Here is a 13,189-nt window from a genome sequence, read left to right as displayed (position 1 = left end):
TTCTTTCTTTCTTTCTTTCTTTCTTTCTTTCTTTCTTTCTTTCTTTCTTTCTTTTCTTTCTTTCTCTCTCTCTTTCTTTTTCTTTCTTTCTTTCATCTGTTTTGAAGGCATATTGGAAAATGAAGTGATCATATTGTTTCTTTTCTACATAGCTCTCTGGATGTCACAGATTTCTCAGTGTCTAGCTGAAGGAGCTGTTGGTCCATATGGAACTGCTCTGCAAGCCCTGTCAAGCATCATTGAGCCTGTCTGCAAGTCTCACTCAGTTCTGACCATGCCTTGACTAACATATGTCTGCCATATTGTTGGTCATAGCCTGCTTGTGTTTACGGTGATTTACAGCACAATTTTAAAGTTAGCAGCTTGTGTCCTCCAACTTGGCTTTTTGTTGAGATGGTTTTGACTAGTTCAACAAAAAGCTGGTGTGATCTATAGTTCCAAGTAAGGATGGCTATTGTGTCAACAAGTGTTCAAGCCATGAATGCTGGCTGCTTTTGTATTTCTCAGTTTTCTTTCTCTCCATCAGTGTAGAAATCTTGTAGGTTGCTGATAAATACTGTTGCAAATTGTTGATTCTGTGTGTTGTGGTTATACATGCTTTCTTCATATGACCTTGGACTGTTCGTCCTGCCTATAAGGAAAGTCTGCTCACTTGTTTATACATTTATCTTGTATTCTGAAAATTCACAAATGTGTCCACTAACTGCAACAGTTTTTAGTGGGTTAAGATGTTTTTTTTTTTCTCAGGGTTGGAGAGATAGCTCAGAGGTTAAGAGCACTGGCTGCTCTTCCAGAGGTCTTGAGTTTAATTGCCAGCAACCACATGGTAGCTCACAACCATCTATTACGAGATCTGGTGCCCTCTTCTGGTATGCAGGTGTGCAGAACATTGTGCACATAATAAATAAATAGATAGATAGATAGATAAATAAATAAATAAATATTTTTTAAAAGATTTTTTTCTTTATAAAGAGGATGGCAAATGCATGCGTAATAAATAAATATAAATTTATATATACATAAATATATATAAATATATATTTATTTTATATAAATATATATATTTTTAAAAGATGTTTTTTCTCTATAAAGAGGATGGCAAATGCATGCGTAGCTTTATGTTGTCCTATCTAATGTGGAAGCTTTCAATTCTTTTTCTGCCTAAGCAGCACACTAAAACCTTAGTACTGCATAGAAGAGGAACAAGTACATATTCTTGTCTTATTCTTAATGCTGGGGAGGAAAGAATCCAACCTTTCCTTTCACTGTTAAGTATGCTGTTTCCCACTATAAAACACACTGCAGACTGGGAAGTTTAAACAACCAAGATTTACTTTTCTGAGTTCTTCAGGCTGTGGCATCTCAGGTCAAGACAGAGCTGGACCCAGTGAAGGGCTCTTTTGATCAGTAGGCTATGAGTCCGGGGTGTTTCTCTTTAGAAGTATACTGATCCCATCCATTACGATTCTCCTTCTACGATGTAACAACTTTCCAAAGGTCCTCAGATACACTCTCAAATGGCTGGCACAATTACCTGTCTTTACTACTGTATGTAGAACTATAGATAATTTAGAGTTGTTCCCAATGGAGTTGTTTAGTTTGATGAGGTACCTAGATAAGTGTCTAACAATTTTCTCAAATCTGACATTCACTATTTCTTTGATTACTTTTTCTGAACTCCTCCCCCTCTTTTTCCCTCTCTTCCCCTCCTTCACTTCTGATATATTACACTGATGTATACTGTAAAGTGTGTAGTGTATACTCCTTTCCTTCTGATATGCTGATGTACTTCGTTGTGCCCTGTATTTCTCTGAAGGTCTGTCTACTTATTTTTCGTGGTTCTTAATAATATTATATACTTTTTAATGTAAGTTCATTTATTCTCCTACCAGTTCAAAGTTTCTGTTGTGCTAGCTTTCATCTTTCTTATTGTTCATTAGTAATTAATTAATTTTGTACATGGTTGTACATGCATATGCCATGGTACTTTTGTCAGAGGATAACTACTAAGAGTCTGTTCTTCTTTTCTACCCTGTGGATCTAGTGGTTGACTTTGAGTCCTCAGGCTTGGTGATGCTGCCTTTTGAGCTTATTTACGTTTAAACTACATTATTACTATTTTTAATCTCTTTATTGATACTGTATATTTTGTGAGGCATGGTTTTCATACTTACCTGTTCTTCTCTCAATACAATTTCCTTTATTTATTTGAATGTTACCATAGCTACATGGAAGTTTTTCGCTTGCTAAATTCAACATCTGGATTTCCTGTAGGCAATTCTTGTTGTCTACTATTCTTTCTTTTTTTACAGACCATATCTACCTATGTTTTTACATGTGTAATGTATTGGGTTGAAAATGGGTATTTCAAATGATATAGCACAGTCATTCAGGCAAGCATTTCTTCCTTTTGGTGGGCTTGTCCTTGCTTGCTTCTTTGTTTTGTGAGTTGGTTAGACTGGGCCTATAGTAGATCTCTCTATAGTGGGCAGCTCTGGCGTCCCTCACCCCTCCACGGTGCAGACTTGTGTGTGCATTCTTTTCCATCGCCAGCTGTACACTGCCTTTGGCTGTCACTTTTCAAGCTTACCACAAAGCTTCTGGCTGGTCTGACTCTGAGTACCACACAGAGCTGCTAGTTTCCAGTAACTGCAAGCTGTCTATGCTGCTGTTTAAAGATTTATTTTTATTATTTTAAATTATATGTAGGTTTGCGTGCATCTGCATGTAGATATGTGCATTTGATCACAGGTGCCCTCAAGAGGCCAGAGGCACTGGAGTCAGACAGTTGTGAGTTGCCTGATGTGGGTGCTGGGAACCAAACTCATGTCCTCTGAAACGGCAGTAAGTGCCCTTAGGTCATGAGCTACTGCTTTTCATGATATTATTGGGAACAACATGTTCCCCATTTTAGTGCACTAATGTTAATCCCTTTGTTTTACTGTGGCCTCAAGAGTGCTGTTCTTAGCTATTAATCGTTGTCTCCTCTGTTGAACATCAAGCTGGCCACTCTTGCTTGTTGCTATACAATGAATCTCCTAGCCTTAAGTTTATCGCTGGGATTGCCACTTCTTTTTAAACAAGCTCCTATTATGAACTTCCACATATTCCGCTCCAGATAACTTCCTCAAGAGGACCTGCAGAGTTCTTAATTTTTAAGGGCTGCCTCTCTCTGTGCTAAATCTTACTTTTCCAGAACTGGCAGAAAGCAGTGCACACTATGGAAAGCCCTATAAGGTTCCAGAAGAGAAAATCACAAGGCTTAATTGCCAACAATGAAGCACTTAAATCACCTCCAGACTGTATTAACAACACTGGAAAGACCCTCCTGCCACAATGCTCCAGGTGCTGGGACTGTCCCCTTCAGGTGAGTGCTCTGTCTAGTTACCTTCTAGGAGGTCATCCTCGTCAATGCCTTTGATAATCTTCGATTTGTAGTCTCGGATGAACATGTATTTTAGAAGTCTTCTAAGTTTTTTCTATTGGAATATAAAGGAAGAGGTTTATAAAACATTTTTTTCTTTACTGATACAGTGATTTAAGAATTAAATTTAACAAACTAGTACCTGCTAATCACTGGGGAAAATACAACTATCATTAGGCTTAATAATATAAGCAAAAAAAAAAAAATGTAGCTATTCAGTAACAGCTAAAATGTGTTTATAAAGGCGTTTTCACATGCATCCATCCAGACATTCCAGAATCAGAATAATACTTTTTTGTATATTTTAGAAAACATCTTAAATTCCTTTTGATGATTTCAATAAATACCATATTGCCATTGGTAAGCCAAGTGTACTTACGCTCTGGAATTTTGTATATACTTTGAGACAAAAATTATGTAAAATAGATTTATAAACATCTAGACTAGGAGTTTTTAACAATTCACTTTCATATTTAATTTTTGAGACAAGACCCTGTTGTATGGCCCAGGCCAAACCTGAATATGTAATGTTCTTGCTTCCACCGACCTTATGCACTACCACACCTGGCCTGTGAGTCTCTTCATAGGATAGTTATGGAAAGTATCTATAAGCTGAAAAATTTGTCCTCAGGAAACTCAAAGCTCACAAATGACTGGCTGGCCTTCTGGGGATTTAGAAGGGGATGATAGTAGTGCTTTCTCTAAGTCACTAGTAAGGCCTTGTACTTACTCTGTGCTAACCCTAGAATGTATTATCTCTGGTTCACAACCTTCAGGCTTTAGATTTCTAATGGTGGTGGAAAACACAGTGCATCATACAAAGCTCTTTACATGAATATCACTCAATATTTTCAATATTCCTGAAGTAGAAACAAATTTAAGCAACTCTTTTTATCCAGAGACACTGAAGTAAACTACAAGATTTATGCAGGGTTGGAAGTTGAGTGACTTTTGAGTCTAATTCCGTCACATGCAAGTTAAGGAATGCTCCTACCTCACATGCTTGCTGCACAGGGTTCATGAGAGAACCCTGCTGCCCATAGTATGTAAAGCACAGCAGGTGGTAGAAAACCCTTGACTATAAACCCCAACTACTAAATAACAGTCACATTGCACCCTGAAGGGCTCTTGTTTTTTCTTTTTTCTTTTCTCTTTGCTTTCACTCCCAACCATTATTTTAGCTTTATTCAGTTTAGTATTTTTCCTATATAAACAACTTTATGTTCTTTTTGGAATATTTCAGAATATAAATAAAATTACTTGAAAAAGATGAGAAAAGTAACAACTATTGTGTTACAAGTATGTTGTTGGTTGGTCAAAATATTCTGGACAGAGTCCTGAACACTAGAAATGCACTAAAAGAGGTACGTACTCCTGAAGTTTCTATAGGATTTAAATGGCTGCCCTCCTCACAAGGGAAGGAGGGCCAGTATGGACTGTGTGTGTGTCTCTCTCTTTATATCTATCAGTGAAAAGGAAACGTGGACAAGAAGTGCCAGGAAGAACTTAGCAGTGTTGTTCTTCAGCTGTTCCCATAAGGAGCCTTTGCTAAGGGCCCCATTTTTGCCAGCAGCCTTTAGGACTCTGTGGCCACAGCACCACTGTGGGTGGGTCCTGTTGCCTGCTTCCGCTTAAGCATCTTCAAGCACAAAACAAGTTGGCGGTTCCTACAAAGTCTCCTCTTTGCTGTTTCCATAAAGTGCTTTTCCCCAGTCATACCCAGAGCCATCACGGGAAACAAGCATCCTGTCAGGGTCCTGGTCTTTGGTCTATGCTTTTTATATAAGGCCTCAGGAGCCTTATCTTTGGCATAATCCTTCTCTTTTCCCATCTAATCATCTAACCCAGAAATTCCCCAAGTCTTAAATGCTTCAAGCATAATGCTACTCATAAAAAATTATGACAAAATAAGATGTACAAATTTCAATCAGCTTTAATGTTTTAATAGCCAGAGTTCAGGGTTTTAATAAAACTACTTGCATTAATTTGCTTATTTTTATAAGTCAGTCCAGAGAATAAATTTTGTATTTCAAGTTAAAAACAATTCTGTGAATGTCTGAATTCTATTAGCATTAAGGTGCAAACCGAGAAGAAAAAGAAATGTGCTACTAAGAAAGACCCAATTTATTAGAAGAGAGAAGAGTTAGCACCTAGGGAAATGAGACAGCAAAGAAAATGTCTAAACAAGTAAAAGGGTGTGTGAAGATGAACAGCAGTGCAGTTTGTGCATGAGAGATCCGCTCACGTGAAAGACAAACAACTCTTGCAGTAAACATGTCTTGTGTAAACCATGAAGGCTAAACATTGCTTCAATGGTTAGGATTCTCATTTGAAAGCTCTAACAAGGGTCCATCATTTCCTTATGAATTCAATTAAGCATCAGACATTGTGTTTAATGCAATGGAATTGTTTTATAGTACCTTATCTTTTCGCATCAAGAACAGAAGATCTTCAGGAGAGATCACCCTTGCTCCCCGCAGCTGAGAGACTTCTGCAGCTTGCTGCAACTACAACAAAGAAAATGCAGAAGTTCCCTCAGAAATATAAATTACACATAGTACAATCACAATGTCTCAAGAGAGATAAGATCCTACAATAAAAACCTGGGGTAACCCAGCAATCATGTTACCGCTTTTTAAAGCAGAGCTCCCTGTGTTTTTAAACATCCAAACACGCAATTAAATTAGCTTATGAGCCCACCTGTAATAGATACAATAAACAGAAATCCTTGATCTCCTTCATGCAAAAGAAAAATTGTATGCAGCTTCCAGAAATATATTAATACACCTGAAAATAATTTTATGAAATTTTATCCTTCCTACCCATGTGTGCAATGGTTTCGCTCAGTATCACTAGTTGAATAAGTATATTATTAACCTGAGCTCCCATGCTGGTATGATGTGAAATAGGCCCATTCAGTACTTTAAAGATCAACAAAAACAGAAGCTGTTTCTAATATCCAAAGGAAAAAAAAATACTTTTCGCTTTGGCAAGTCTTCAGTGGCTAAAGGATTCAGTCCATAAATCATAATACTGGACGGCATTAATTTCTTTCCACACTAATTACACGCACACAAAAGTGAACTGTATCTGTGATGCAAAAGGCAAAACACACCGCCTGAAAAGCTAGGTCCATTGAAATGTTCATCTGGACCTTCAGAGCTGCAAAGCCAAGAGTTTTCAGGAATTCAGAAGCCCTAGAAACATAATCTTACTTGAAAATGACCTGGAAAATAAAAGAATGTGAAAAACGATAGTTCTAGTTTTTGGCAAAGGCAAATTCAGTTTCTTATTTTGATTAGTTGGAAGGAACATAAAATAGATCCATCTGAAGAAAATCAAGATGCTGGAGCACATGTGAGAAAAATGTGCCTGTAAATTCTTCCAAATTTGATCAAACTGTGCTGATTGCATAAAACCAGCTCTCTCCATCTTCAGTATTATAAACATATTTACATACGAAAGCTGCTCTTCCACCCCCACCATGTGCCTTTCTGGGAATGGAATAAACCAACAACACATACTCCTGAGGATTTCTTTTTGAAAGTGTCCCACTGCCATCTTCATTATTTGAAATTAAATGGTGCATTTGTGCTGAAGGACCTCTGCATGAATGTTTAAGCCATCCTGCTAACTAAATAAGCCTCAACAGTCTCTGAATGAGCAGACTATAGAAAGGACTCTTAACTCCTCCTGTGTCAGCCTTCCCACTGGATTTCCTGGATACTGGTAGTTGGTATATAAACAGAATCTTATCTAAATATAGAAACTTAAATTTAACTGTGAGCCATTTAAGAAGAAACCTTAGGAGGGGGTTGAAAAGATGATATATCTTCCCCCAAAGAAACTTAGCAGTTTTCACCAGGAACATACATCCCCCTGAAAACTGTTAGAATGTCAGGGAAATGTTTATACTTCAATTTTTCAAATAAAAATATTTCTATCACCATCTAAGATGCATTTGCTCAGTGTAGAGAATCCGAGATACATATCCATTTATCTAGACACATACAGAGAACCAGCTTATAAATACATTTTTATTTTCTTACATGGGAGAAGTGGTGTCTACATGGAAAACACTATAGACATTAGAAATATTATTCATGCCAACAAGGAAGCAGGTGAGTTATGTATCACTAAGAGGTTCCCCAGAAACTCAGTGGCTCATCCATACCCAATGCTCTCTATTATACTCTATAAAATGGCAGTTTGCAAATGTGATAACAAGAAACAGAATAAAAATAATAAAGACTGAAGAGCACAACATTTTGTACCATTTTCCCCAAACCATTTGTTATAAAAGCAATATATATATATTTTTTTTCTATCACTGGATTTTATTTTTATTTAAAATAAATTTTAAGGCAGGGTCTCCAGAAAGACACACATAGTATTACTCACTTGTAAGTAGACATTACCTGCAAAGTAAAGGATAACCGTGCTACACTCCATCGACCCAGAGAAGATCAGTAACAAAGAGAGCTCAACAGGGATGCATGAATCTCCCTGGAAAGGGGAAATAGAATATGGACTGAAGGGAGGTGGGGAGGATTGGAACAAGAGGGATCAGGTCGACTGAAGGATGGAGGGAGACAGTACTGGGAGAGACAACTGGAATGGGGGAGCATTTCTGGCTTGCGAGGGTGGAGCTAGAAACCTAGTACAACGGAAACCTCCAGAAATATCCTAGGGTGACCCTAGCTAAGACTCCTAGCGATGGTTGATACAGAGCCTGAACTGGCCATCTCTTGTAACCAGGTAAGACTTCCAGCAGAGGGACTGGGACACCAACCCAGCCACAAAACCTTCAACCTACAATTTGTCCTGCGTATGAGATGTGCCTGGTTAAACCTGGAACAGAACTTGTGGGAGTGGCCAATCAATGACTGGTCCAACTTGAGGCCCATGCCACAAGAGGGAGCCCACCCCTGACACTGCTTGGAGGAGGGGGGGATAGTCCAGAGACATAGGGAAAAAATAGATTCCTAATGATATTCTGCTATACTCATAGATCGGTATGTAGTCCAGCTGTCATCAGAGAAGCTTCATCCAGCAACTAATGGAAACAGATGCAGAGACCTACAGCTAAACATGAGGCATAGCCTGGGGAATATTGTGGAAGAGGAAGAGAAAGGATTGTAGGAGTCAGAGGGGTGAAGGACACCACAAGAAAAGCCAAGGAATCAACTACCTGGGCTTATAGTGGCTCATGGAGACTGAACTGACAACCACAGAGCCTCCTTGGGACTGACTGAGGCCCTCTGCATAAATGTTAAGAGTTGTGTAGCTTGCTCTTCTTGTGGACTTCTAACGGTGGGAGCAGGGGCTGTGTCTGACTATTTTGGGGACCCTTTTCCTCATACTAAGTTGCCTTGTCTAACCTTAACATGAGGAGAAGGGAGGTGCCTAGTCTTACTGCAACTTAATATGCCATGTTTGGTTGCTATCCATGGGAGGCCTGTGCTTTGTGAAAAGAAATGGAGGAATGGATTGGGGGTAGGAATAGAGGGGAGGGGGAAGCACAGAGGACAGGATCTCATTATATAGCCTGGTTGGCCTGCTCTAGTTTAGGCTGCCTCTGAATTCAGAGATCCCCTTGCTTCTGCCTCCTGAGTGCTGAAAGACTCTACCCACCAGAGTATTGAAGGAGATATTCAGATTCATATACAAACTTGGGGCAGAGTGCCGGAAACCTTATGGAAGAAGAGGGAGATAGAAAGACCTGGAGGGTACAGGAGCTCCACAAAAAAAAAAAAAAAAAAAAAAAAAAAAAAACACACACACAGAACAAAACACCTGTGCCCAGGGGGTTCTGCAGAGACCAATACTCCAACCAAGGACCATGCATACAGGCATAGATTCCCTGCTCAGAGGAAGCCCATATGATGCTCAGTTTCCAAGCGGTTCCTCTAATATGGGGAACAGGGGCTGTCTCTGACATGAACTCAGTGGCTGGCTCTATGATCACCTCCCACTGGAGAGTGCAGCATTGCCAGGGCACAGAGGAAGATGATGCAACCAGCCCTGATGAGACCTGATAGGCTAGGATCAGATAGAAGGAGAGGCAGTCCTCCCCTATCAGGGACCTAGGGAAAGGGTAGAGGGGGAGAAGAGGGAGGGTGGGTAGGACTGAGGGGAGATGAGGAAGAGGGCCACAGTGGGGATACAAAGTGAATAAATTGTAATAAATAAATAGTTTTTTTTAAAAAGTAGACTTAGCAAAAACAAACAAACAAAAAGACACAAACTAAAACAAAAAACCAAACACAAACACACATACACACAGAAAAATAAATAAAGCACTTATTTTCTTGGTTGTCCTTGGTATTAATGGTTACCTTGTTTCCCTTTCTTTTCCTGGCTTACTGTTCTATGAAACTTCCAGGACCTCATGCTAGATCAAGGGAGGTCCTACACATCTTAGCACTGTGTGCCCGTTTGTGGTGTTTGCTTGGCAACTACTTCAGAGCCTCCAGACTTCTCTCCAACCCTGCTTGGATCTCTATGTTCATCTTTGTTCTCTGCAACTTCATCTCCTTATCTGGACAGAACACATATCCCTTAAAAGATTCCTTTTTACTTTCTGAACACACACATAATGGCTACCTTACAATCCTTATTCACTAAGCTCAGCAACTATGTCACCTACGAAGTCATCTGTATTAACTTTTTCCTTTGGGTATGAGCTATGTTTTGCTGGCATTTGAGATTTTTCAGTGATCTGTGATGTTAATAGATACAGAGACGGATGGATTCTTAGGACTGTGGATGGTATGTTCCTTAAAAGAATATTGCCCTTTCCACAAGCAGACATTTGGCTCAAACGAACACTAATCATAACACCCATCTCTCTCCTGTGGTTAGTCATGGCTGAAAATTACCTGTGAGTTTTTTGAAGAAAGGGTTCTTGAAAAATAAATATTTTAAAGGTGTGTATGTCTGGAAATGCATTTATGTAGGGCAATATGACTCTGCGGCTAAGAGCACTTGCTGCCAAACCTAACAACCTGAGTTTGAATCCCAGGGCCCTATGTGGTGGGAAGAAAGAACTGACCTCAGCAAGTCATTCTCTGACCTCCACATGTGTACAGCTCCTATCCTCTGAAAGAGCAGTGCTCTTAATGGCTGAGGCTTTTCTCACCAACCCTTGGACCCAGCTTTGATATACAGGAATACTTGTTCAGTCAGAAGCTGGTTCTCCATTTAATTGTCCTACACTTCGTATATTCTCAATATTACATCATTTAGTCCTGATGACAAATGCACGAGAGAAGTCCAGACAGATAAACCATGACTCTAAGCAATTAAAGTGTAATATCAGCCAGCTTTATATGTCTTCCAGATTATTTGTTACTTACAACAGTATTATCACTAGTCATAGCTTGCGTTGTGTTGAAAACAGACTCATAGAAATAGTCACATTATCTGACTTACAATGTTCTATTTACGATTATGCAACTTTACACTGGCATGAAAGTACTATACACAGCAGAACTTTGATTTTGATCTTTCTCAAGTCTTACAGTATGTGGCTTGCTGAGCAACAGCAGTGGGCAACAGAGAAACAACCTTGATCTGAGGGGATCAGCCAGGTCTGTATCTTGGCCTGTGTGGTGAAGCTAATATGTTTAGTAGACTTTGTGATATGCATTTTCAACGAATGTTAAGTTTTATAGGAGCTAAGTCTATTTCAAGTGGAAAGAGCAGCTGGCTTCGCCTCACAAAGCATTTTCATTGCTTGTAAATGAACAGCTGCAGAATAAGAAACAGAAGGAGGAGGAGGAAGGAGAGGAGGAGGAAGAGAAGGAGGAGGAGAAGAAGGAGGATGAGGAAAAGAAAAAGAAGAAAGTGTCTCAAAACATCCAAGTTAGTGATGCTCACAGCCACAGGCTAAGTACTGAGAATAAAGTGTTTGAAAAGAATCACATTTGCTACTAAACAAAGTTATCCTTCGGAGTATTAAAAATAGAGGAGAACCGATTTAATAACTTCCCATCCCATGTTCTGCCCCCCTGTTTTCACTGCTGAGTGGTCTTTTGCTCTTAGACCTTTGAAACATAAAAAATGATTCAAATCGATGAAAGATGTGTCTAATTTTTAGTCTTATTATTCTTCTTTCCAGAATAGAAAAATAGTAAGCCAAACAGAAAAGTCAAATGTTTAACAATATCATGAAGCTATAATTGGAAGAACCTTGGAGCCAGAAAAATTATTATATATAAGCATATATGTATAAACAGAGATATACATTAGAGAATTGTCAAGCCACAATCCATGTGGGCCTACCAAGATTTGGAAATTTCCAGTCAACAATGACTGTATTTATTGTATAAAGACAGCAGGCCTGACATAGTTAATTCTTTGGTTACTCAGATCTGAATGTGAAAGTAGATGGGTAGGCAGTAACTACCAGAGCGTTCTCTTATCTTGCAAACAAGGTATTTATAAAACACTTTCGAGTCTAAACTATTTTAGACTTTTTCAAATGTTAAAAGTAATCGAGCATAATTTAGTTTGATCCTTATGTTAGTGGACTCAGTACTAAAACTTGAATATTCCACTACTAAGCTGGATTTCAGTTCAAATACTGTGATGCTTAGTTTCAGTTGTCAATTTGACTGAGAAGCACCAGCGAGGGTGCCTCAGTGAGGAAGTTTCTAGCATAGGCTGACCTGTGGCATTCTTGTAAGGAATTTTTGTATCTGGGTTAATTAAGGTGGGAAAACTCGTCATGAGCTGGACCCTGGTTCCAGTGCAAGCAGACAGCAGGGAGAGCACTAGCATGCTGCACTGACTCAAGCTCTTGACTGGGACAGTCACCAGCTGCTTCAGGCTCCTGCCACTTGCCTTTCCACACTGATGTACTGCAACTGGAACTGTGAGCACCAAACCTTCTCCCTCCCTAAAATAGTGTTTGGGAGAGTATTTATCATAGTGATAGCAAATGAAACCAAGATGAATACTAGACTGCTAACTTAGTGATGTTAATTAGAAAAATGTTTATTTGATGTTATGCAAATCAATGTTTTACTTGCATGTATCTAAGTGCATCACATGTGTGTCTAGTACCCATGGAACCCAGAAAAGGGTGAGCAAATGTCCTTGTTGTACAGTTCAGCATATTTTTGATATATGCCTAGGAGTGGTATGGCTGGATCTTGAGGTAGCTCTATTCCTAATTTTCTGAGAAAGCGCTATATTAATTTACAAAGTGGTTGTACAAGTTCACACTCCAATCATCAATAGAGTAGTGTTCCTCTTTCTCCACATCCTCTCCAGCATGTATTGTCACTTGAGTTTTTGATCTTAGCCATTCTAATGGGTGTAAGGTGAAATCTCAGTGGTTTTTTTTTTTTTTTTTTTTTTTTTGCCTCTCCCTGATGACTAAGGATGTTGAGCAGGGACTGTCTCTGGTATTAACTCAGTGGCAGGCTCTCTGATCACCTCCCCCTGCGGGATGCAGCCTTGTCAATCCACAAAGGAAGACAATGCAATCAGTCCTGATGAGACCTGATAGACTAGGGTCAAATAGAAGGGGAGGAGGACCTCCCCTATCAGTGGACTAGGGAAGGGCATAGGGGGAGAAGAGGGAGAGAGGGTGGGCTTGGGAGGAGGTGAGGGAGTGGACCACAGCCAGAATACAAATTGAATAAATTATAATAAAAAATATCACTTTATTTATTTATTTATTTATTTATTTATTTATTTATTTATTTATTCATTCATTCATTCATTCATTCATTCATTCATTCATTCATTCATTCA

General features: G+C 39.1%; 1 protein-coding gene across 4 annotated transcripts in view; it reads right to left on the bottom strand.

The window, feature by feature from the left end:
- The window catches only part of Supt3h (SPT3 homolog, SAGA and STAGA complex component), a 344,588-nt gene that overhangs the window by 113,224 nt on the left and 218,175 nt on the right, over positions 1–13,189 (bottom strand). For all 4 annotated transcript variants that reach the window (XM_055612450.1, XM_055612473.1, XM_055612464.1 and 1 more), the window contains exons 4-5: positions 5,845–5,931; positions 3,389–3,479 (exon numbers count right to left, since the gene is read on the bottom strand). In XM_055612450.1, coding sequence (XP_055468425.1) covers positions 3,389–3,479; positions 5,845–5,931 — 178 coding nt within the window. The remainder of the gene's footprint in view (positions 1–3,388; positions 3,480–5,844; positions 5,932–13,189) is intronic.

This window comes from Psammomys obesus, unplaced genomic scaffold (genome assembly GCF_907164565.1).
Source record: "Psammomys obesus unplaced genomic scaffold, mPsaObe1.curated_primary_1811, whole genome shotgun sequence".
NCBI classification, from domain to species: Eukaryota; Metazoa; Chordata; class Mammalia; order Rodentia; family Muridae; genus Psammomys; species Psammomys obesus.
Note: the sequence above shows the minus strand (reverse complement) of the source record. Positions and strands in the feature narration are given on the sequence as shown.